The sequence below is a fragment of the Bombina bombina genome, chromosome 1, assembly GCF_027579735.1.
Source record: "Bombina bombina isolate aBomBom1 chromosome 1, aBomBom1.pri, whole genome shotgun sequence".
Classification (NCBI taxonomy): Eukaryota; Metazoa; Chordata; class Amphibia; order Anura; family Bombinatoridae; genus Bombina; species Bombina bombina.
This window is the reverse complement of record NC_069499.1, coordinates 1,069,401,148-1,069,428,125: the sequence shown is the minus strand read 5'-3', so window position 1 is coordinate 1,069,428,125 and position 26,978 is coordinate 1,069,401,148. Positions and strand designations below refer to the sequence as shown.

The 26,978-nt window shown below is 42.8% G+C and overlaps 1 protein-coding gene across 1 annotated transcript in view; it reads right to left on the bottom strand.

Annotated features, from left to right (window-relative positions):
- SLC9A8 (solute carrier family 9 member A8) overlaps window positions 1-26,978 on the bottom strand; it is a gene marked incomplete in the record, with an annotated part of 719,342 nt that overhangs the window by 148,826 nt on the left and 543,538 nt on the right. The window contains 1 exon segment of the mRNA XM_053691852.1: window positions 22,998-23,103. Coding sequence (XP_053547827.1) covers window positions 22,998-23,103 — 106 coding nt within the window.

The window sequence follows — 26,978 nt, the reverse complement described above, 5'->3', positions numbered from 1 at the left end:
GGGACAGTCAACACTTACTTTAACATGTTTTTATATTGAAAATAACAAAACAGAGGTCTGCCTACACTATACCCCTCCTGCCTTGCCGCCTTGCTTCTGTCCTAATCAGCGGCGCTAACTACTCTAATACCCGGTAAATATGGATGCCGGACTCCCCCCACCATTACGTAGCTGCCTTCTTCTTCAACTGATAAGCAAATCAGAATCCAGTCCTCGGACTGAAATTGCACGCGCTTGCAATTTCTGTCCGATGCCTGGATTCTGATTTGCTTATCAGTTGAAGAAGAAGGCAGCTACGTAATGGTGGGGGGAGTCCGGCATCCATATTTACTGGGTATTAGAGTAGTTAGCGCCGCTGATTAGGACAGAAGCAAGGCGGCAAGGCAGGAGGGGTATAGTGTAGGCGGACCTCCGTTTTGTTATTTTCAATATAAAAACATGTTAAAGTAAGTGTTGACTGTCCCTTTAATTTTCATCTTATCCATAGCAACCAAGTGAAATCCTACCATAATAAATCAAACAACTAGTTCAATGATTATATGCAAAAGAAAACACAAAACAAACAAAAAACAAACAAAAAACATAATTTATGTAAGAACTTACCTGATAAATTCATTTCTTTCATATTGGCAAGAGTCCATGAGCTAGTGACGTATGGGATATACAATCCTACCAGGAGGGGCAAAGTTTCCCAAACCTCAAAATGCCTATAAATACACCCCTCACCACACCCACAATTCAGTTTAACGAATAGCCAAGTAGTGGGGTGATAAAATAGAATAGAAAATAGAGTAAAAAAGCATACAAAAAGAGGAACTGGAAAAATAATTGTGCTTTTATACAAAAAATCATAACCACCATAAAAAGGGTGAGCCTCATGGACTCTTTCCAATATGAAAGAAATGAATTTATCAGGTAAGTTCTTACATTAATTATGTTTTCTTTCAGGTAATTGACAAGAGTCCATGAGCTAGTGACGTATGGGATAGAAATACCCAAGATGTGGAAATCCACAGAAGAGTCACTAGAGAGGGAGAGATAAAATAACAACAGCTATTTCAATTGAGAAATTAAATCCACACAATAATTAAGTTTTTCTCAAAAAACTTAAATCAAAAGCAGTAGAATCAAACTGAAACAGCTGCCTGGAGATCTTTTTCTACCAAAGACTGCTTCAGAAGAAGCAAATACATAAAAATGCTAAAAACAATAAAAGTATGCAAAGAAGACCAAATTACTGATTTGCAAATTTGATCAACCTAAGCTTCATTCTGAAAAAGCCCAAGAAAAGGTGACTGAGCTTAGTAAAATGAGCTGTAAAACTCTGAGGTGGAGCCTGCCCTGCCTCAAAATAAGCCTTGAAAAACAAAAGCTTTAATCAGGATGCCAAAGAAATGGCAGGGGGGGGGGGGGCGGAGTCTGGACGCGTTGGAAGATGGCCACACACTAGAAGGGCTCTCGCTCCTAAAACTGGCAAACTAGCTTAATAAGGCACTAAATTGGTATAATTAATACTGAATGGATTGAAATAACAACCCCGGCATGCACCCGATACCCCTAGGAGTATCTGCTTCACTGACAGGAACCACCCGATATAGCACTAACCCCAGGATACCTGGGGGCCTGCTTGAGAGCAAAGAACATTAGACCTATATTAGAGATTTGCCGGTTTGCGTGGGCCTCCTTGTGATACTATCTTCAGATCTGAGTACTGAGCAACAAGAGCCTTAGCAATCTCGGAGAGACCGAGCCCGGCACGGCGGCACTTACCTCTAGAGTGGCCGACAGACCAGGCCAACACCCGCGCTGAGCGCGCTGCCGCCATCATTATTCGCAACTAGAAGCCACACGCTCACTGCAGCTTAAGACCTTCGGACATGGAGGGGAGTCTGAGCCGAAAGACCTTAGTGGCCCGCACGAATACCACAGCGGGGAGGCAGACAACATTGCCCGCCGTGAGAGGGTGGCTGCTTACACAGGATCCGCTTTTCAAAGGTGAGGCTGCATGCAGGCCAAGCACAGGGAGCAGTTAGCGAGGAGTTGGCACACACAAGCTCCAGGGAGCCGACCACTAGGGGATATTATAAGACAGGCTTTACATCTAAAAAACAAACAGCAGGTGTCATTGAAAACACTTCCCCTTGAAATATAATTTGAAATCCACACACAAAAATACAATACTAAGGAAAAGGGAAAATCAAGAAAACGTGTAGGTAATGCCTAATAAGAGACAAAGCAGGGCTGACAAGTCAATAGCTTCAAAGACACTCTCCCAATACTTAAAGCCAATAGATTCAAGCAAAACTATAAATAGAGAAGAAATGGCTCTATCACAGAACCCCACTTTAAACGCAGAAGCCCCTCAGTCACCGTATCTCACTAAAGAGGACATTGTACATTTATGTTCTAAGGAGGACATTAGAGGGGTTATGCAGGAGATGAAAACCTTATTCGGAGACCTCAGAAAAGATATATCAGCACTAGATTCGAGGATACTCAAGGTTGAGACTAACTTCCACACTGCATCAACTACTATAAAAAATGAAATCCAGAAGATATCCCTGGGAAATAATCTCCAGAGCCCAGGGATCCTGGACATCTCTTGTCCAAGCCTGGGCGAAGAGAGAAAGTCTGCCCTCCACTAGATCCGGTCCCGGATCGGGGCTACTCCTTCATGCTGTCTTAGAGGCAGCAGCAGGCTTTTTGGCCTGTTTCCATTTGTTCCAAGCCTGGTTAGGTCTCCAGACTGGCTTGGACTGGGCAAAATTTCCCTCTTGTTTTGTAGAAGAGGAAGATGAAGCTGCGCCACTCTTGAAGTTTCGAAAGGAACGAAAATTAGTCTGTTTGGTCCTTAACTTGTTGGACCTATCCTGGGGAAGGGCGTGGCCGTTTCCTCCAGTAATATCAGAAAACAGAATTTATGTTTACCTGATAAATTACTTTCTCCAACGGTGTGTCCGGTCCACGGCGTCATCCTTACTTGTGGGATATTCTCTTCCCCAACAGGAAATGGCAAAGAGCCCAGCAAAGCTGGTCACATGATCCCTCCTAGGCTCCGCCTACCCCAGTCATTCGACCGACGTTAAGGAGGAATATTTGCATAGGAGAAACCATATGATACCGTGGTGACTGTAGTTAAAGAAAATAAATTATCAGACCTGATTAAAAAACCAGGGCGGGCCGTGGACCGGACACACCGTTGGAGAAAGTAATTTATCAGGTAAACATAAATTCTGTTTTCTCCAACATAGGTGTGTCCGGTCCACAGCGTCATCCTTACTTGTGGGAACCAATACCAAAGCTTTAGGACACGGATGAAGGGAGGGAGCAAATCAGGTCACCTAAATGGAAGGCACCACGGCTTGCAAAACCTTTCTCCCAAAAATAGCCTCAGAAGAAGCAAACGTATCAAACTTGTAAAATTTGGTAAAAGTGTGCAGTGAAGACCAAGTCGCTGCCCTACATATCTGATCAACAGAAGCCTCGTTCTTGAAGGCCCATGTGGAAGCCACAGCCCTAGTGGAATGAGCTGTGATTCTTTCAGGAGGCTGCCGTCCGGCAGTCTCGTAAGCCAATCTGATGATGCTTTTAATCCAAAAAGAGAGAGAGGTAGAAGTTGCTTTTTGACCTCTCCTTTTACCAGAATAAACAACAAACAAGGAAGATGTTTGTCTAAAATCCTTTGTAGCATGTAAATAGAATTTTAGAGCGCGAACAACATCCAAATTGTGCAACAAACGTTCCTTCTTCGAAACTGGTTTCGGACACAAAGAAGGCACGACTATCTCCTGGTTAATGTTTTTGTTAGAAACAACTTTTGGAAGAAAACCAGGTTTAGTACGGAAAACCACCTTATCTGCATGGAACACCAGATAAGGAGGAGAACACTGCAGAGCAGATAATTCTGAAACTCTTCTAGCAGAAGAAATTGCAACCAAAAACAAAACTTCCCAAGATAATAACTTAATATCAACGGAATGTAAGGGTTCAAACGGAACCCCCTGAAGAACTGAAAGAACTAAGTTGAGACTCCAAGGAGGAGTCAAAGGTTTGTAAACAGGCTTGATTCTAACCAGAGCCTGAACAAAGGCTTGAACATCTGGCACAGCTGCCAGTTTTTTGTGAAGTAACACAGACAAGGCAGAAATCTGTCCCTTCAAGGAACTTGCAGATAATCCTTTCTCCAATCCTTCTTGAAGAAAGGATAGAATCTTAGGAATCTTTACCTTGTCCCAAGGGAATCCTTTAGATTCACACCAACAGATATATTTTTTCCATATTTTGTGGTAAATTTTTCTAGTTACAGGCTTTCTGGCCTGAACAAGAGTATCAATAACAGAATCTGAGAACCCTCGTTTTGATAAGATCAAGCGTTCAATCTCCAAGCAGTCAGCTGGAGTGAGACCAGATTCGGATGTTCGAACGGACCTTGAACAAGAAGGTCTCGTCTCAAAGGTAGCTTCCATGGTGGAGCCGATGACATATTCACCAGATCTGCATACCAAGTCCTGCGTGGCCACGCAGGAGCTATCAAGATCACAGACGCCCTCTCCTGATTGATCCTGGCTACCAGCCTGGGGATGAGAGGAAACGGCGGGAATACATAAGCTAGTTTGAAGGTCCAAGGTGCTACTAGTGCATCTACTAGAGTCGCCTTGGGATCCCTGGATCTGGACCCGTAGCAAGGAACCTTGAAGTTCTGACGAGAGGCCATCAGATCCATGTCTGGAATGCCCCACAGTTGAGTAATTTGGGCAAAGATTTCCGGATGGAGTTCCCACTCCCCCGGATGTAATGTCTGACGACTCAGAAAATCCGCTTCCCAATTTTCCACTCCTGGAATGTGGATTGCAGACAGGTGGCAGGAGTGAGTCTCCGCCCATTGAATGATTTTGGTCACTTCTTCCATCGCCAGGGAACTCCTTGTTCCCCCCTGATGGTTGATGTACGCAACAGTCGTCATGTTGTCTGATTGAAACCGTATGAACTTGGCCTTTGCTAGCTGAGGCCAAGCCTTGAGAGCATTGAATATCGCTCTCAGTTCCAGAATATTTATCGGTAGAAGAGATTCTTCCCGAGACCAAAGACCCTGAGCTTTCAGGGATCCCCAGACCGCGCCCCAGCCCATCAGACTGGCGTCGGTCGTGACAATGACCCACTCTGGTCTGCGGAAGGTCATCCCTTGTGACAGGTTGTCCAGGGACAGCCACCAACGGAGTGAGTCTCTGGTCCTCTGATTTACTTGTATCTTCGGAGACAAGTCTGTATAGTCCCCATTCCACTGACTGAGCATGCACAGTTGTAATGGTCTTAGATGAATGCGCGCAAAAGGAACTATGTCCATTGCCGCTACCATCAAACCTATTACTTCCATGCACTGCGCTATGGAAGGAAGAGGAACGGAATGAAGTGTTTGACAAGAGTTTAGAAGTTTTGTTTTTCTGGCCTCTGTCAGAAAAATCCTCATTTCTAAGGAGTCTATTATTGTTCCCAAGAAGGGAACCCTTGTCGACGGAGATAGAGAACTCTTTTCCACGTTCACTTTCCATCCGTGAGATCTGAGAAAGGCCAGGACTATGTCCGTGTGAGCCTTTGCTTGAGGAAGGGACGACGCTTGAATCAGAATGTCGTCCAAGTAAGGTACTACTGCAATGCCCCTTGGTCTTAGCACCGCTAGAAGGGACCCTAGTACCTTTGTGAAAATCCTTGGAGCAGTGGCTAATCCGAAAGGAAGCGCCACGAACTGGTAATGCTTGTCCAGGAATGCGAACCTTAGGAACCGATGATGTTCCTTGTGGATAGGAATATGTAGATACGCATCCTTTAAATCCACCGTGGTCATGAATTGACCTTCCTGGATGGAAGGAAGAATTGTTCGAATGGTTTCCATTTTGAACGATGGAACCTTGAGAAACTTGTTTAAGATCTTGAGATCTAAGATTGTTCTGAACGTTCCCTCTTTTTTGGGAACTATGAACAGATTGGAGTAGAACCCCATCCCTTGTTCTCCTAATGGAACAGGATGAATCACTCCCATTTTTAACAGGTCTTCTACACAATGTAAGAATGCCTGTCTCTTTATGTGGTCTGAAGACAATTGAGACCTGTGGAACCTCCCCCTTGGGGGAAGCCCCTTGAATTCCAGACGATAACCTTGGGAGACTATTTCTAGTGCCCAAGGATCCAGAACATCTCTTGCCCAAGCCTGAGCGAAGAGAGAGAGTCTGCCCCCCACCAGATCCGGTCCCGGATCGGGGGCCAACATTTCATGCTGTCTTGGTAGCAGTGGCAGGTTTCTTGGCCTGCTTTCCCTTGTTCCAGCCTTGCATTGGTCTCCAGGCTGGCTTGGCTTGAGAAGTATTACCCTCTTGCTTAGAGGACGTAGCACTTGGGGCTGGTCCGTTTCTACGAAAGGGACGAAAATTAGGTTTATTTTTGGCCTTGAAAGGCCTATCCTGCGGAAGGGCGTGGCCCTTACCCCCAGTGATATCAGAGATAATCTCTTTCAAGTCAGGGCCAAACAGCGTTTTCCCCTTGAAAGGAATGTTAAGGAGTTTGTTCTTGGAAGACGCATCCGCTGACCAAGATTTCAACCAAAGCGCTCTACGCGCCACAATAGCAAACCCAGAATTCTTCGCTGCTAACCTAGCCAATTGCAAAGTGGCGTCTAGGGTGAAAGAATTAGCCAATTTGAGAGCACGGATTCTGTCCATAATCTCCTCATAAGGAGGAGAATCACTATCGATCGCCTTTACTAGCTCATCGAACCAGAAACACGCGGCTGTAGTGACAGGGACAATGCATGAAATTGGTTGTAGAAGGTAACCTTGCTGAACAAACATCTTTTTAAGCAAACCTTCTAATTTTTTATCCATAGGATCTTTGAAAGCACAACTATCTTCTATGGGTATAGTGGTGCGTTTGTTTAAAGTAGAAACCGCTCCCTCGACCTTGGGGACAGTCTGCCATAAGTCCTTTCTAGGGTCGACCATAGGAAACAATTTTTTAAATATGGGGGGAGGGACGAAAGGTATACCGGGCCTTTCCCATTCTTTATTTACAATGTCCGCCACCCGCTTGGGTATAGGAAAAGCTTCTGGGAGCCCCGGGACCTCTAGGAACTTGTCCATTTTACATAGTTTCTCTGGGATGATCAAATTCTCACAATCATCCAGAGTGGATAATACCTCCTTAAGCAGAGCGCGGAGATGTTCCAACTTAAATTTAAATGTAATCACATCGGGTTCAGCTTGTTGAGAAATTTTCCCTGAATCTGAAATTTCTCCCTCAGACAAAACCTCCCTGGCCCCCTCAGACTGGTGTAGGGGCATTTCAGAACCATTATCATCAGCGTCCTCATGCTCTTCAGTATCTAAAACAGAGCAGTCGCGCTTACGCTGATAAGTGGGCATTTTGGCTAAAATGTTTTTGATAGAATTATCCATTACAGCCGTTAATTGTTGCATAGTAAGGAGTATTGGCGCGCTAGATGTACTAGGGGCCTCCTGAGTGGGCAAGACTCGTGTAGACGAAGGAGGGAATGATGCAGTACCATGCTTACTCCCCTCACTTGAGGAATCATCTTGGGCATCATTTTCAGTGTCACATAAATCACATTTATTTAAATGAGAAGGAACCTTGGCTTCCCCACATTCAGAACACAGTCTATCTGGTAGTTCAGACATGTTAAACAGGCATAAACTTGATAACAAAGTACAAAAAACGTTTTAAAATAAAACCGTTACTGTCACTTTAAATTTTAAACTGAACACACTTTATTACTGCAATTGCGAAAAAGTATGAAGGAATTGTTCAAAATTCACCAAAATTTCACCACAGTGTCTTAAAGCCTTAAAAGTATTGCACACCAAATTTGGAAGCTTTAACCCTTAAAATAACGGAACCGGAGCCGTTTTTAACTTTAACCCCTTTACAGTCCCTGGTATCTGCTTTGCTGAGACCCAACCAAGCCCAAAGGGGAATACGATACCAAATGACGCCTTCAGAAAGTCTTTTCTATGTATCAGAGCTCCTCACACATGCGACTGCATGTCATGCTTCTCAAAAACAAGTGCGCAATACCGGCGCGAAAATGAGGCTCTGCCTATGATTAGGGAAAGCCCCTAGAGAATAAGGTGTCTAAAACAGTGCCTGCCGATATTATTTAACAAAAATACCCAGATTAAATGATTCCTCAAGGCTAAATATGTGTAATATATGAATCGATTGAGCCCAGAAAATGTCTACAGTCTTAATAAGCCCTTGTGAAGCCCTTATTTACTGTCTGAATAAAAATGGCTTACCGGATCCCATAGGGAAAACAGAATTTATGTTTACCTGATAAATTACTTTCTCCAACGGTGTGTCCGGTCCACGGCGTCATCCTTACTTGTGGGATATTCTCCTCCCCAACAGGAAATGGCAAAGAGCCCAGCAAAGCTGGTCACATGATCCCTCCTAGGCTCCGCCTACCCCAGTCATTCGACCGACGTTAAGGAGGAATATTTGCATAGGAGAAACCATATGTTACCGTGGTGACTGTAGTTAAAGAAAATAAATTATCAGACCTGATTAAAAAAACCAGGGCGGGCCGTGGACCGGACACACCGTTGGAGAAAGTAATTTATCAGGTAAACATAAATTCTGTTTTCTCCAACATAGGTGTGTCCGGTCCACGGCGTCATCCTTACTTGTGGGAACCAATACCAAAGCTTTAGGACACGGATGAAGGGAGGGAGCAAATCAGGTCACCTAAATGGAAGGCACCACGGCTTGCAAAACCTTTCTCCCAAAAATAGCCTCAGAAGAAGCAAAAGTATCAAATTTGTAAAATTTAGAAAAAGTGTGCAGTGAAGACCAAGTCACTGCCTTACATATCTGATCAACAGAAGCCTCGTTCTTGAAGGCCCATGTGGAAGCCACAGCCCTAGTGGAGTGAGCTGTGATTCTTTCAGGAGGCTGCCGTCCGGCAGTCTCATAAGCCAATCGGATAATGCTTTTAATCCAGAAGGAGAGAGAGGTAGAAGTTGCTTTTTGACCTCTCCGTTTACCAGAATAAACAACAAACAAAGACAAAGTTTGTCTGAAATCCTTAGTAGCTGCTAAGTAAAATTTGAGAGCACGAACTACATCCAAGTTGTGCAACAAACGTTCCTTCTTTGAAACTGGATTAGGACACAAAGAAGGCACAACTATCTCCTGGTTAATGTTTTTGTTAGAAACAACTTTTGGAAGAAAACCAGGTTTAGTACGCAAAACCACCTTATCTGCATGGAACACCAGATAAGGAGAAGAACACTGCAGAGCAGATAATTCTGAAACTCTTCTAGCAGAAGAAATTGCAACCAAAAACAAAACTTTCCAAGATAATAACTTAATATCAACGGAATGTAAGGGTTCAAACGGAACCCCCTAAAGAACTGAAAGAACTAGGTTGAGACTCCAAGGAGGAGTCAAAATTTTGTAAACAGGCTTGATTCTAACCAGAGCCTGAACAAAGGCTAGAACATCTGGCACAGCTGCCAGCTTTTTGTGAAGTAACACAGACAAGGCAGAAATCTGTCCCATCAAGGAACTTGCAGATAATCCTTTTTCCAATCCTTCTCGAAGGAAGGATAGACTCTTAGGAATCTTAACCTTGTCCCAAGGGAATCCTGCAGATTCACACCAACAGATATACCAAATTATGTGGTAATTTTTCTGGTTACAGGCTTTCAGGCCTGAACAAGAGTATTAATAACAGAATCTGAGAACCCTCGCTTTGATAAGATCAAGCGTTCAATCTCCAAGCAGTCAGCTGGAGTGGGTCGAACGGACTTAGAACAAGAAGGTCTCGTCTCAAAGGTAGCTTCCATGGTGGAGCCGATGACATATTCACCAGATCTGCATACCAAGTCCTGCGTGGCCACGCAGGAGCTATCAAAATCACCGACGCCCTCTCCTGATTGATCCTGGCTACCAGCCTGGGGATGAGAGGAAACGGCGGGAACACATAAGCTAGTTTGAAGGTCCAAGGTGCTACTAGTGCATCCACTAGAGCCGCCTTGGGATCCCTGGATCTGTACCCGTAGTAAGGAACTCTGAAGTTCTGACGAGAGGCCATCAGATCCATGTCTGGAATGCCCCACGGTTGAGTGACTTGGGCAAAGATTTCCGGATGGAGTTCCCACTCCCCCGGATGCAATGTCTGACGACTCAGAAAATCCGCTCCCCAATTTTCCACTCCTGGGATGTGGATAGCAGACAGGTGGCAGGAGTGAGACTCCGCCCATAGAATGATTTTGGTCACTTCTTCCATCGCTAGGGAACTCCTTGTTCCCCCCTGATGGTTGATGTATGAACTTGGCCCTCGCTAGCTGAGGCCAAGCTTTGAGAGCATTGAATATCGCTCTCAGTTCCAGAATATTTATCGGTAGAAGAGATTCTACCCGAGACCAAAGACCCTGAGCTTTCAGGGATCCCCAGACCGCGCCCCAGCCCATCAGACTGGCGTCGGTCGTGACAATGACCCACTCTGGTCTGCGGAAGGTCATCCCTTGTGACAGGTTGTCCAGGGACAGCCACCAACGGAATGAGTCTCTGGTCCTCTGATTTACTTGTATCTTCGGAGACAAGTCTGAATAGTCCCCATTCCACTGACTGAGCATGAACAGTTGTAATGGTCTTAGATGAATGCGCACAAAAGGAACTATGTCCATTGCCGCTACCATCAAACCTATCACTTCCATGCACTGCGCTATGGAAGGAAGAGGAACGGAATGAAGTATCCGACAAGAGTCTAGAAGTTTTGTTTTTCTGGCTTCTGTCAGAAAAATCCTCATTTCTAAGGAGTCTATTATAGTTCCCAAGAAGGGAACCCTCGTTGACGGAGATAGAGAACTCTTTTCCACGTTCACTTTCCATCCGTGAGATCTGAGAAAGGCCAGGACAATGTCCGTGTGAGCCTTTACTTGAGGAAGGGACGACGCTCGAATCAGAATGTCGTCCAAGTAAGGTACTACAGCAATGCCCCTTGGTCTTAGCACCGCCAGAAGGGACCCTAGTACCTATGAGAAAATCCTAGGAGCAGTGGCTAATCCGAAAGAAAACGCCACAAACTGGAAATGCTTGTCCAGGAATTCAAACCTTAGGAACCGATGATGTTCCTTGTGGATAGGAATATGTAGATACGCATCCTTGAAATCCACCTTGGTCATGAATTGACCTTCCTGGATGGAAGGAAGGAGTGTTCGAATGGTTTCCATCTTGAACGATGGAACCTTGAGAAACTTGTTCAAGATCTTGAGATCTAAGATTGGTCTGAACGTTCCCTCTTTTTTGGGAACTATGAACGGATAGGAGTAGAACCCCATCCCTTGTTCTCCTAATGGAACAGGATGAATCACTCCCATTTTTAGCAGGTCTTCTACCCAATGTAAGAATGCCTGTCTTCTTATGTGATCTGAAGACAACTGAGACCTGTGGAACCTCCCCCTTGGAGGAAGCCCCTTGAACTCCAGAGAATAACCTTGGGAGACTATTTCTAGCGCCCAAGGATCCAGAACATCTCTTGCCCCAGCCTGAGCGAAGAGAGAGAGTCTGCCCCCCACCAGATCCGGTCCCGGATCGGGGGCCCGCATTTCATGCTGTCTTGGTAGCAGTGGCAGGTTTCCTGGCCTGCTTTCCTTTGTTCCAGCCTTGCATAGGTCTCCAGGCTGGATTGGCTTGAGAAGTATTACCTTCCTGCTTAGAGGACGTAGCCCTTGGGGCTGATCCGTTTCTGCGAAAGGGACGAAACTTAGGTTTATTTTTGGTCTTGAAAAGACCTATCCTGAGGAAGGGCGTGGCCCTTGCCCCCAGTGATATCAGAGATAATCTCTTTCAAGTCAGGGCCAAAGAGTGTTTTCCCCTTGAAAGGAATGTCAAGCAATTTGTTCTTGGAAGACGCATCCGCTGCCCAAGATTTTAACCAAAGCGCTCTGCGCCACAATAGCAAACCCAGAATTTTTTCGCCGCTAACCTAGCCAATTGCAAGGTGGCGTCTAGGGTGAAAGAATTAGCCAATTTAAGAGCACGAATTCTGTCCATAATCTCCTCATAAGAAGAAGAATTACTAATAATCGCCTTTCCTAGCTCATCAAACTAGAAACACGCGGCTGCAGTGACAGGGACAATGCATGCAATTGGTTGTAGAAGGGAACCTTGCTGAACAAACATCTTTAGCAGACCTTCTAATTTTTTATCCATAGGATCTTGGAAAGCACAACTATCTTCTATGGGTATAGTGGCGCGCTTGTGTAGAGTAGAAACCGCCCCCTCGACCTTGGGGACTGTCTGCCATCAGTCCTTTCTGGGGTCGACTATAGGAAAACAATTTTATAAATATGGGGGGAGGTACTAAAGGTATACCGGGCCTGTCCCATTCTTTACTAACAATGTACGCCACCCGCTTGGATATAGGAAAAGCTTCGGGGGGCCCCGGGGCCTCTAAGAACTTTTCCATTTTACATAGTGGTTCTGGAATGACCAGATAATCACAATCATCCAAATTGGATAACACCTCCTTAAGCAGAGCGCGGAGATGTTCCAACTTAAATTTAAAAGTAATCACATCAGGTTCAGCTTATTGAGAAATGTTTCCTGAATCTGAAATTTCTCCCTCAGACAAAACCTCCCTGGCCCCCTCAGACTGGTGTAGGGGCCCTTCAGAAACCATATCATCAGCGTTCTCATGCTCTACAGAATTTTCTAAAACAGAGCAGTCGCGCTTTCACTGATAAGTGGGCATATTGGCTAAAATGTTTTTGATAGAATTATCCATTACAGCCGTTAAATGTTGCATAGTAAGGAGTATTGGCGCACTAGATGTACTAGGGGCCTCCTGTATGGGCAAGACTGGTGTAGACGAAGGAGGGGATGATGCAGTACCATGCTTACTCCCCTCACTTGAGGAATCATCTTGGGCATCATTTTTACTAAAAAATTTTTATGACATAAAATACATATAGTTAAATGAGAAGGAACCTTGGTTTCCCCACAGTCAGAACACAATCTATCTGGTAGTTCAGACATTGTAAACAGGCATAAACTTGATAACAAAGCACAAAAAACGTTTTAAAATAAAACCGTTACTGTCACTTTAAATTTTAAACTAAACACACTTTATTACTGCAATTGCGAAAAAGTATGAAGGAATTGTTCAAAATTCACCAAAATTTCACCACAGTGTCTTAAAGCCTTAAAAGTATTGCACACCAAATTTGGAAGCTTTAACACTTAAAATAACGGAACCGGAGCCGTTTTTATATTTAACCCCTTTACAGTCCCTGGAATCTGCTTTGCTGAGACCCAACCAAGCCCAAAGGGGAATACGATACCAAATGATGCCTTCAGAAAGACTTTTCTATGTATCAGAGCTCCACACACATGCAGCTGCATGCCATGCTGTCCTCAAAAACAAGTGCGCCATACCGGCGCGAAAATGAGGCTCTGACTATGATTAGGGAAAGCCCCTAAAGAATAAGGTGTCAAAAACAGTGCCTGCCGATATAATCATATCAAAATACCCAGAATAAATGATTCCTCAAGGCTAAATATGTGTTAATAATGAATCGATTTAGCCCAGAAAAAGTCTACAGTCTTAATAAGCCCTTGTGAAGCCCTTATTTACTATCTTAATAAACATGGCTTACCGGATCCCATAGGGAAAATGACAGCTTCCAGCATTACATCGTCTTGTTAGAATGTGTCATACCTCAAGCAGTAAGAGACTGCACACTGTTCCCCCAACTGAAGTTAATTGCTCTCAACAGTCCTGTGTGGAACAGCCATGGATTTTAGTTACGGTGCTAAAATCATTTTCCTCATACAAACAGAAATCTTCATCTCTTTTCTGTTTCTGAGTAAATAGTACATACCAGCACTATTTTAAAATAACAAACTCTTGATTGAATAATAAAAACTACAGTTAAACACTAAAAAACTCTAAGCCATCTCCGTGGAGATGTTGCCTGTACAACGGCAAAGAGAATGACTGGGGTAGGCGGAGCCTAGGAGGGATCATGTGACCAGCTTTGCTGGGCTCTTTGCCATTTCCTGTTGGGGAGGAGAATATCCCACAAGTAAGGATGACGCCGTGGACCGGACACACCTATGTTGGAGAAAATGACAGCTTCCAGCATTACATCGTCTTGTTAGAATGTGTCATACCTCAAGCAGCGAAAGACTGCTCACTGTTCCCCCAACTGAAGTTAATTCCTCTCAACAGTCCTGTGTGGAACAGCCGTGGATTTTAGTAACGGTTGCTAAAATCATTTTCCTCATACAAACAGAAATCTTCATCTCTTTTCTGTTTCAGAGTAAATAGTACATACCAGCACTATTTTAAAATAACAAACTCTTGATTGAATAATAAAAACTACAGTTAAACACTAAAAAACTCTAAGCCATCTCCGTGGAGATGTTGCCTGTACAACGGCAAAGAGAATGACTGGGGTAGGCGGAGCCTAGGAGGGATCATGTGACCAGCTTTGCTGGGCTCTTTGCCATTTCCTGTTGGGGAAGAGAATATCCCACAAGTAAGGATGACGCCGTGGACCGGACACACCTATGTTGGAGAAATGACCTCCTTCAGTCCAGGCCCAAATAGGGTCTGCCCTTTGAAGGGGATATTGAGAAGTTTAGACTTTGAAGTGACATCAGCTGACCAGGATTTAAGCCATTGCGCCCTACGTACCTGAATGGCAAAACCTGAATTTTTAGCCGTTAGCTTGGTTAAATGAAAAACTCCGTCAGAAATAAATGAATTGGCTAACTTAAGATCTTTAAGCCTGTCAAGGATATCATCCAACGGGGTCTCTACCTGTAAAGCCTCCTCCAGAGACTCGAACCAGAAAGCCGCTGCAGCAGTGACTGGGGCAATGCATGCAAGAGGCTGGAGAATAAAACCTCTTTGTATAAAGATTTTCTTAAGGAAACCCTCTAATTTCTTATCCATAGGATCTAGGAAAGCACAACTGTCCTCGACAGGAATAGTTGTACGCTTAGCTAGGGTAGAGTCTGCTCCCTCCACCTTAGGGACCGTCTGCCACAAGTCCCGTGTAGCGGCATCTATAGGAAATATTTTTTTAAAAGCAGGAGGGGAAGAGAACGGCACACCTGGTCTATCCGATTCCTTAGCAATAATTTCTGAAAACCTCTTAGGGATTGGAAAACATCAGTGTAAACAGACACTGCAAAGTATTTGTCCATTTTACACAATTTCTCTGGGACTACAATGGTGTCACAGTCATCCAGAGTCGCTAAAACCTCCCTGAGCAACACGCGGAGGTGTTCAAGCTTAAATTTAAATGCTGTCATTTCAGAGTCAGACTGAAGAAACGCCTTCCCTGAATCAGAGAAGTCACCCACAGATAGAAGCTCTCCTGCTTCGGCTTCTGTACATTGTGAGGGTATATCAGACATAGCTACTAAAGCGTCAGAAAGCTCTGTATTTGTTCTAGCCCCAGAGCTGCCTCGCTTTCCTTGTAACCCTGGCAGTTTGGACAATACCTCTGTGAGGGTATGATTCATAACTTCCGCCATGTCTTGTAAAGTAAACGCATTGGACGCGCTAGATGTACTTGGCGTCCCTTGAGCGGGAGTTATAGGTTCTGACAGGTGGGGAGAGCTAGATGGCATAACCTCCCTTTTGTCAGTCTCAGAAACCTCAGGTGATAAATCTTTAAAAGCCATAATATGGTCTTTATAACTTATAGAAAGGTCAGTGCATTTGGTACACATTCTAAGAGGGGGTTCCACAATGGCTTCTAAACATAATGAACAAGGAGTTTCCTCTATGTCAGACATGTTTAACAGACTAGTAATGAGACCAGCAAGCTTGGAAAACACTTTAATAAATGTGAAAAAAGCAATAATAAAAAACTGTACTGTGACTTTAAGAGAAAAAAACTACCACATAAACTGCAAAACAGTGAAAAAAAGTAGTAAACTCTACGAAATTTTACAGTGTGTATAAGGGACTAAAGCAGTATTGCACCCACTTGCAAATGAATGATTAAACCCTCAGGCCCAAAAACGAATTAGAAAAACATTAAACCTGTTAACAAACAGTCAAACACACTGCCACAGCTGTGCTGTGGCTCCTACCTGCCCTTAAAAACGATTTTTGCAGGAACAAAACCCTCTATAGAGGTCCTATAAGCCAGAGGACTCCTTCAGGGAAGCTGGATGTCTCAGTCTGAAAACGAAAATAGGCCCCTCCCACCATGCACTCAAAGTCAGAGGGCCTTATAAAAGTACTCCTAAGAGTAATCTAACAAGCCATGTGGAAATTAGGCCCCAAATAAAGATTTATCACCCTCAGAGAAAAAATGTTTTTACACTAAGTAATATAGGCATTAACATGAATATTATCCCTTTTTGCAAGCATGATCTAAGTTGTTGTTAAATCACTTTATCAGGCTTACCTTAAATATACCAGGCACTGTCAGCATTTTCTAGACCTTATCATCTCTCTAGAAAAAAATATACTGAACATACCTCAAAGCAGGCAATCTGCAGACCGTCCCCCCCAACTGAAGTTTTCTTTCCATACTCTTCAGTTATGTGTGAGAACAGCAATGGACCTTAGTTACAAACCGCTAAGATCATCAAACCTCCAGGCAGAAGTCTTCTTCCAATTTCTGCCTGAGAGTAAAAACAGTACAACGCCGGTACCGTTTAAAAATAACAAACTTTTGATTGAAGGTAAAAACTACACTAAGTCACCACATCTCTCTTGATACTTCCTTTCTTGTCGAGAGCTGCAAGAGAATGACTGGGGGGGCAGTTAAGGGAGGAGCTATATAGACAGCTCTGCTGTGGGTGTCTTCTTGCAGCTTCCTGTTGGGAAGGAGAATATCCCACAAGTAATGGATGAACCCGTGGACTGGATACACCTTTACAAGAGAAACATTATCCTCACCATATCATAGATAATGGCTACCAAAGAGCAAAATCTGATATAAGGGAAGAATATTTCCAACCCCAGAAGACCATTACGGTTGGGTCTAAATTGACAGAAAATTCTGTTCTATTTATTACTGAATACAATTGTTATTATAAGTTAATCAGACAAATCATCACCAAACACTGGGGTATCCATAAAAAGGATCCTGTTTTGGGTAATTTATTGGGAACAAAACCTAGAATAGTCTATAAAAATAGCACCTAATCTTAAAACAATGCTGGCCCCCAGTAAAATTGTAAAACACAGCACTCACAATAGCTGCAAACGATTGAGAACCCTACCAGTAGGTTCCTTTAGATGTGGAACCAAAAGATGCAAACTTTTTTCCAAAATTACACACAAACAAAGGGTATTTAAATCAAATGTGACCGGGAAACAATTTTCCATTATTGGACACATATCCTGTGCATCTCGTTATGTGGTTTATCTGTTATAATGCAACTGTGGGGTACTGTAAGTAGGTAGGACTTGTAGGAGATTGAGCATTAGATGGTCTGAACATGTGCGAAACATGAAAAAGAACGTCAAAAACCATAGTGTATTGAGACATTGTAATAACTCACACGGTGGTAACATTGATTGTTTCACTATTAGTCCGATAGAGCTCATTCCTGTATCTCATCTATATAATAGGTCATATAGACTGAGGCAGGGGGAGACCTACTGGATACACACTCAGAAGACTCTTCATCCCTCTGGTCTTAATCTCAATATAGACCTGGCGGCGTTTCATTGATGTCAGGGAGTGTGTTCCAGTGGGTCTCCACCTCCTCTGGCATAACATCCTGCTATTCCATCATATATCAAAAATATTAATGTTTCTAGTTAGAGAGGTAGTATCCATCGGTAGATGACTTTAGCAATTAGAATTATGGCTGGGAATCATACTTCGTACAACATACTGTTTTAAATACGAATATTATATATGTTGCAATTTGAGTGGTAGTCATCTTAAAGACACCTTATTGACACTAACCTTCTTATTAATATGTGAGACACTAACCTTATCAATATGTGAGACATTTATCAATAATGTGAGGGGAACTTATTAATAACTATTGACTGATCGTGGATTTGATTTGGTGTAGTTATGGTGATACTATGTAGCCCCTTGTAATCATCTAATTACCATAAGATTTGCAATATAGTTTTAGTATATATTATTATGAGTTTCGGAAAGTATATCCGATTGTAAGAATTAGGTCCGAAGATCAGTTTTAGATGTAGAAAACTGTCTATATTTTAAACATTGTAGTACCAATTGTCAAATTATTTATGGATTATGGTGTAAATAATGTAGAGTCTTATGTAAGTATGATACGATTATGCACTATTTATATCTAATATGAGGGTCAACATATGATACATTACTTTAATAGTTAGCTCAGCATATTTATATCTGTTTACATATTAGTAGCTAAATTGTATGTTTTTAATACTTTACCACCCATTACTAGAGTACATACAGATGATGTTGTTTTAATTTTGTTTTAGTATATGGTGTTTTAATGTAGTTCGCAATGTTAGTATGAACCCTGCATATAATAATACCAAATATGTGGGTTAGCTTACAAATGACTATCTTAAATAGTCCACTTAGCATATCCATATGTCAAAAGGAGGTGTGTATTTAGATCACATTTTGATTGGCCAGCGTAGGGTATTTATTGTAACGAATTAAGCATGTTTGTACAGCCTGATGAAACGGCTATCAGCCAAGAAATGCGTTGCTGTTGTTGTCTTAACTTTGTATTTAATAAACGTTCGATTTTTATACCTATGCTGGCTCAAGAGTCTTAGTCAAACTGACTACGTTGACTGCCCGCTATTCTATCTAGCCATCCTCTTTGGCTTGACACACACAAGCTTGTATCCGGGGGAATTCAGGAGGAGCTGACATTCTGACCGAACTAGAGGAACTAACACCGCGATTGGACGAGCCCCTGTGACGTCATCAGCCTCAGCGTGTCTGTCGGGCGACTCCTAATAGTCCCGGCTTGTCCGTACTGGCAATCTTTGCCGCATCGTATGTGAGTAGTCTGACATTTGGGGGAAGGGCTGCAAATTGTGCCTTTTACATCCAGACGATATTGCTCTATCACTTGGCGCCTCTCTCTCTTTCTATTTATCTATTAGCTCCGCCTGAAAATCCCTGGACCTCGACCCATATCTGGGTAGCTTGGTATTGAGAAGAGACGCCATGAGATCTATCTCCGGCGTCCCCCACTTGTTGCATATTTCCGCAAAACACTTTGGGATGGAGAGACCATTCCCCCGGATGAAAGGATTGACTGCTGAGAAAATCTGCTTCCCAGTTGTTCACACCCGGAATGTGGATCGCTGACAGCGAACAGCTGTGGGCCTCCGCCCACTCCAGAATTTGAGATTCCTCCCTCATTGCCAGGGAGTTTCTCGTTCCCCCCTGATGGTTGATGCCACTGAGGTTATATTGTCTAATTGGAATCTGATAAACCGGGACAAACCCAGAACAGGCCAAGGCTTGAGAGCATTGAAGATTGCTCGAAGTCCCAGAATGTTGATTGGGAGGGAGAGTTCCCCCTGAGACCACAGGTCCTGTGCCTTCCTGGCACCCCAAACAGCACCCCATCCTGATATACTGTAGTCACAATCAGTTCCCCACCCTGACAGACCATAGTCACAATCTCCCAGGATGGTCTTAAGAAGGATGTCCTTTGGGACAGATGATCTGGATAGAGCCACAAAGAGAGCGACGGAACCTGGCAAAGGGAATGATGTCTATGCTGGACACCATGAGACCAATCACCTCCATACACTGAGTCACAGAGGGCCTAAAGGAGGTCCAGAGGACACGACATGCAGAAGCAAGCTTGCAATGTCTCTGGTCTGTTAGAAATATCCTCACGAAAACGGAGTCTATTATAGTACCCAGGCATTCTACCCTGGTGCTTCCATCCATTAAATCGAAGAAGAGAGAGAAGAAATTCCAAATGGTCCTCAGCCAGACAAAAAGATGGTGCTTGTATCAGAATATCATCCAAGTAGGGAGCTACTGCTATACCCCGGGTTCAAGCAAAGGCTAGAAGAGCCCCTAGAACCTTTGTAAAAATTCTTGGAGCAGTAGCTAGACCAAAAAGAAGTGCAATGAACTGGAAGTGCTCCAGGAACGCAAACCTTAGGAAATGGAAGTGATCCTTGTGGATTGGAACGGGAAGGTAAGCATCCATCAGATCTATAGTGGTAATTTACTGTCCTTTCTGAACTAAGGGAAGAATGGACCTTATCGTCTCCATCTTGAACAAGGGGACTTTTAGAAATTTGTTTAAGCACTTTAGGTCCAGAATCAGGCGGAAAGTTCCCTCCTCCTTTGGTACAACGAAAAAGTTTGAATAGTATCCCAAACCACTTTCTGCGATAGGTACCGGGACAATGACCCCAGAAAGGCTTCTCTCTTTTCTGGTCTGGAAGTCAGGCTTGAGAGGAGAAATCTGCCCATGGGTGGATGAGACTTGAAACCTATCTTGTATCCCTGAGCTATGACCTCCAGGACCCATGGATCCTGCACGTCCCGGAACCAAGCTTCTGAAAAGAGCGATAGTCTGCCCACTACATGATCCAGCGTTGGATCAGGGGCCGCCCCTTAGTCTCTGCAGGCTTCTTGCTCTGCTTGGATTTATTCCAGGACTGAGCCGGCTTCCAAGTATTCTTGGTTTGCTCGGGCTTAGCGGAGGGCTGCTGTTGTTGGGATTTATCAGAACAAAAATTAGAACTTTGTCCCTTAGACTTGTTCTTTTTATCTTGCGGTATGAAGGCACCCTTGCCCCCAGTAAACGTGGAGATAATGGAGTCCAGGCCCGGATCAAATAAAATATTTCGTTTAAAGGGAAAGTCTGGACTTAGAAGTCATATCCGCAGAACAGGACTTCACCGAAAAGCCAGAAATCTTAGCATTTAGGCGAATATTCTGCCTGTTTGCATCACAGATAAAAGAATTGGCAATTCTCAAGGCTTTATTTCTTTCCTGGATAATGTCAAGGGGACCCTCCACCTTGATCAATTCTGAGAAGGAGTCACACCAGAAGGTAGCTGCTCCAGCAACCGCAGCAATGGCCGCTGCCGGTTAAAACAAGTACCCCGCATGTTGAAATATCTTTCTTATAAGAGTTTCCATCTTCTTATCCATTGGCTCTCTGAACGACGAGCTATCCTCAAGAAGGATAGTAGTACGTTTGGCAAGCATGGAGATAGAACCCCACAACTCCAATTGAGAGTCCGGGACCGGGAATAATTTTTTAAAGAAAGACAAAGGGGAAAAGGAAGATCCAATTCTGTCCCATTCATTCTTAATAATGTTTGGCATCTTTATAGGCACAGGAAAAGTTAAAGGCACTACCCTGTCCTCGTAAACTCTGTCTAATTTAGGAATCAAAGGTTCATCAGGCAGCTTGGCTTCTGGAACCTCTAATGTAGACAGGACTTCCTGTAGAAGAAAACATAAGTGTTCAATCTTAAATCTAAAGGCTTGTTCCTCTGCAGCAGGAGGCTTTAGAGGCAGCAGACTCCATCCCAGAACGTTCACCCTCTGAAGCCTCAGAGTGCGACTCATCCTCGGATAACTGAGACAAAGCAGAGAAATCCAATAAATTACATGATGACCCCTGGGCAGGACAGCTATGTTTAACCTTCCGCTTGTGTTTAGCAAGTCGAGGTAAAGCGATGAGGGCCTCAGATACCGCCGTTTTTAACTGTGCGGTAAAATCTAATAGTAAAAGGCCCCCTCCAGATGGAGGATCAAGCGTGTTACGGGAAGCTGCGTGTGTAGGAGATGACTGTTGGGTATGCACTGCACGGGACGGCGAGTCCTCAGAGATGGATGGCTCAGTGGTACTAAAGGGGTTAACCTTCTTTGACTTAATAACATTGTCAAGGCATGGGGAACATAGTTGAGAGGGCGGGCATACCAAGGCCTCCTCACAATATAAACAGGTATTACTATTTGGAATAGAGGGAGTACCCTCTAGTATCTCAGAATCCTCCATAGCTTAACACAGAAATTAAACTATCTTTATTTCTCAAAAACGGCACCTTTATACTCCCAATGGCTGGGGCACTCACCACCTCCTAGACCCAGACAATACAGAGAAATATAGTTTCTCCGACAGCCAGCTCAGTTAGGAAAGAGTAAAGGAAAGCAAGACCACGCCCGGTCACATGGTGCGCAATGCATGACCGCCCCTGCTATGAGAAAAAGCGCGCCAAGCTACAAGCTGCGCAGCACTCAAAGTGAAAGTAATAACCTGTGCATTCCAGCCCTATAACAAACAGCCTATGAGCCCAATAAAATCTCACACATAAAGCAGCATAAAATCAAAGCATCACATTTGATTAAACCCCACTGTTCAATAATCCCCCTCTGGAGATATTAACCCAAGATTCTTTTAAGATAAAAGGAGCTACACTGTGACCCTGTCTTCTAACATTTTCAACATATGTAAAAATTTAAACAATCTTACCAGAATCTATGCTGTGGAACAAAAACACAGCCTCTCAAGTGTGACAGTCTTGTAGCATCGTTCCTGACATGGACTTGAGTGAGAAAAACAAGCAGGAATGAAATTCGTCAACACTGATTGCTTAGGAACTGTTAGCAGGCAGTCTGGATGGGTTCGCAGAAAGACTCTCTCTGCATTTCCAGACTCTAACTTTCGGCAATGCTCTCACTGAGAGGCTGACAAGACTACTTAAAACTCCAGTCCCATAAAGAAGGACAGATACCCCTCCTAAGGAACTACTCTGAATCTTCTGACACTTCACTGCCATCCTCCTGTGAAGAAAGGCAAAGAATGACTGGGGGATGGGGGAAGTGGGAGAGGCATTTAAGCCTTTGGCTGGGGTGTCTTTGCCTCCTCCTGGTGGCCAGGTTTAGTATTTCCCAACAGTAAGGAATGATGCCGTGGACTCTCCTTATATGAAGAAGGAAATAATGTGTGCTTGGCTCTACATTTTAATAACGTTTATAATAAAATCTTACCTGACAGTGAAATGCCTTCTGAAAGTCCATATGGAAGATAAGCAAAAATAATCATCATGCTAAATTCCAAAGAGGGAGTTTTCCTTAAATCCAGATGCTTCAAAACGTGAACATTTGGTTAAGGAAAAAGGATTCAGCAAATTTTAGTAAGAAAAAAAAAAAACTAATATATGACAATGTACATATTTATATGCAAGAATCAAGATAAATATAAATATATATAGTTTGTTTTATATATATATATATATATATATATATATATATATATATATATATATATATATACAGGGAGTGCAGAATTATTAGGCAAGTTGTATTTTTGAGGATTAATTTTATTATTGAACAACAACCATGTTCTCAATGAACCCAAAAAACTCATTAATATCAAAGCTGAATAGTTTTAGAAGTAGTTTGTTTTTAGTTATAGCTATTTTAGGGGGATATCTGTGTGTGCAGGTGACTAAAACAAATATATACCCATTTCAATTATTTATTTTTTACCAGTGAAACCAATATAACATCTCAACATTCACAAATATACATTTCTGACATTCAAAAACAAAACAAAAACAAATCAGTGACCAATATAGCCACCTTTCTTTGCAAGGACACTCAAAAGCCTGCCATCCATCGATTCTGTCAGTGTTTTGATCTGTTCACCATCAACATTGTGTGCAGCAGCAACCACAGCCTCCCAGACACTGTTCAGAGAGGTGTACTGTTTTCCCTCCTTGTAAATCTCACATTTGATGATGGACCACAGGTTCTCAATGGGGTTCAGATCAGGTGAACAAGGAGGCCATGTCATTAGATTTTTTTCTTTTATACCCTTTCATGCCAGCCACGCTGTGGAGTACTTGGACGCGTGTGATGGAGCATTGTCCTGCATGAAAATCATGTTTTTCTTGAAGGATGCAGACTTCTTCCTGTACCACTGCTTGAAGAAGGTGTCTTCCAGAAACTGGCAGTAGGACTGGGAGTTGAGCTTGACTCCATCCTCAACCCGAAAAGGCCCCACAAGCTCATCTTTGATGATACCAGCCCAAACCAGTACTCCACCTCCACCTTGCTGGCGTCTGAGTCGGACTGGAGCTCTCTGCCCTTTACCAATCCAGCCACGGGCCCATCCATCTGGCCCATCAAGACTCACTCTCATTTCATCAGTCCATAAAACCTTAGAAAAATCAGTCTTGAGATATTTCTTGGCCCAGTCTTGACGTTTCAGCTTGTGTGTCTTGTTCAGTGGTGGTCGTCTTTCAGCCTTTCTTACCTTGGCCATGTCTCTGAGTATTGCACACCTTGTGCTTTTGGGCACTCCAGTGATGTTGCAGCTCTGAAATATGGCCAAACTGGTGGCAAGTGGCATCTTGGCAGCTGCACGCTTGACTTTTCTCAGTTCATGGGCAGTTATTTTGCGCCTTGGTTTTTCCACACGCTTCTTGCGACCCTGTTGACTATTTTGAATGAAACGCTTGATTGTTCGATGATCACGCTTCAGAAGCTTTGCAATTTTAAGAGTGCTGCATCCCTCTGCAAGATATCTCACTATTTTTGACTTTTCTGAGCCTGTAAAGTCCTTCTTTTGACCCATTTTGCCAAAGGAAAGGAAGTTGCCTAATAATTATGCACACCTGATATAGGGTGTTGATGTCATTAGACCACACCCCTTCTCATTACAGAGATGCACATCACCTAATATGCTTAATTGGTAGTAGGCTTTCGAGCCTATACAGCTTGGAGCAAGACAACATACATAAAGAGGATGATGTGGTCAAAATACTCATTTGCCTAATAATTCTGCACTCCCTGTATATATATATATATATATATATATATATATATATATATATATATATATATATATATATATATATATATATATATATACAGGAATCAACATTTAGAACACTGCTTACAGGGTTAGTGGGTCAACTTACTTTTAAATGGACAAATTACATAAAAATGATCTATCATTTAGATGAAAGTGCAGCATCTAAACATGTACATTTTTTTTTCTTTTTTACATTTAAATTGAATCTAATACCGTTGTATTATTCAATTACTATTTTTTATAGTCAATATAATATATTACAAGCTAATGAGCATTGTTATGAAGTGTGTAACTAATATTGGTGCACAGAAATTAACAAACTTTTGAGTATAGATCCCTTTAATATCAGCTGAACAACAAAACATTTGCTTTATAAATAAACATAAAACACATTCACCTAAATTACAAGTTTTGCGCTAAACAGAGTGCGAAACAAACGCAACAAAAGTTGCGTTATTTCACCCTCCATAGTGCTGCTATTACGAGTTTCTGAAAAGCCTCCTTGTGCGTGCGATATAGTTGCGCTAAGCTCCATACCGCACAAAATCCAAGGGCTGCTTTGACATGCTCATGCATGCTTTCCCCCATAGACATCAATGGGGAGAGAGTGTTAGAAAAAAAACTAACACCTGTGATCGCGGAATGGCGATCGCCGTAACGCAACCCCATTTATCTCTATGGGGAAAAGAAAGTTACATTTAAACCTAACACCCTAATATAAACCCCAAGTCTAAACACCACTAATCTGCCGCCCCCGACACCTAAATAAAGTTATTAACCACTAATCTGCCGCTCTCAACATCTCCGCCACCTAAATAAAGTTATTAACCCCTAATCTGACACTTCCGACATCGCTGACACTAATAAAAGCTATTAACCCCATATCTGCCGCTCCCAAACATCGCCGCCACTATAATAAAGTTATTAACCCTTAAACCTCCGGCCTACCACATCTCTGCCACTAATAAAACCTATTAACCCCCCAAAAAATCTAAATTACAACTAAAAAAAAAACAAATCCTATGAAAAATGTCAAAAATCTAAGTTTACCAAAAATAATTAACACTAAAATCATGAAAAATAAAAAACACTAAAATTACAAAAAAATAAAGGCAAATATATATATATATATATATATATATATATATATATATATATATATATATATATATATATATATATGTATAAAAAAAAATTACACCTAATCTAATAGCCCTATAAAAATAAACCTCCCCCCAGCCTACAATAAACTACCAATAGTCCTTAAAAGGGCCTTTTGTATGGCATTGCCCGAAATAAATCAGCACTTTTACATGTAAAAAAAATACAATGTCCCCTCAACAGTAAAAAACACCACCCAACCAATCCCCCAAAATAAAAAACCTAACTCTAACAAAACATTAAGCTACCCATTGCCCCTTAAGGGGCTTTTGTATGGGCATTGTCCTAAAAAGGGCATTTAGCTCTTTTTCCAAGCCCAAAGACCTAAAAAAAATACCTCCCCAAAACTAGCACCAACCCCAAAAGATCTACTCACAGTTCCTGAAGTCCGGACATCCATCTCCATCCAGGCGGCGAGGTCTTCATCCAGGCGGCGAGGTTTTCATCCCGGCGGCGCAGAGCGGAGCCATCCTAGAAGCCGAAGACATCCTGCGCGGAGCGTCCTCTTCATACGGCCGCCGCCGTACACTGAAGTGGCATATCTTGCATTCCTATTGGCTGATTTGATTCTTCAAATTCAAATCAGCCAATAGGATGAGAGCTTCTGAAATCCTAATGGCTGTTTAAAACAGCCAATAGGATGAGACCTACTGAAATCCTATTGGCTGACGGCCGGGATGGATGAAGACCTCTCCGTCTGGATGAAGACCTCGCCGCCTGGATGAAGATGGATGTCCGAACTTCAGGAACCATGAGTAGATCTTCTGGGGTTAGTGTTAGGCTTTTTTGGGGGTTTTTTTTTTTTAGATTAGGGCTTTGGACTTGGAAAAAAGAGCTAAATGCCCTTTTAATGGCAATGCCCATACAAATGCCCCTTTAGGTTTTTTTATTTTGGGGGGTTGGTTGGTTAGTGAATTGGGGGAACTTTGTATTTTTTTTACTAGTAAAAGAGCTGATTTCTTTAGGGCAATGCCCTACAAAAACATAAT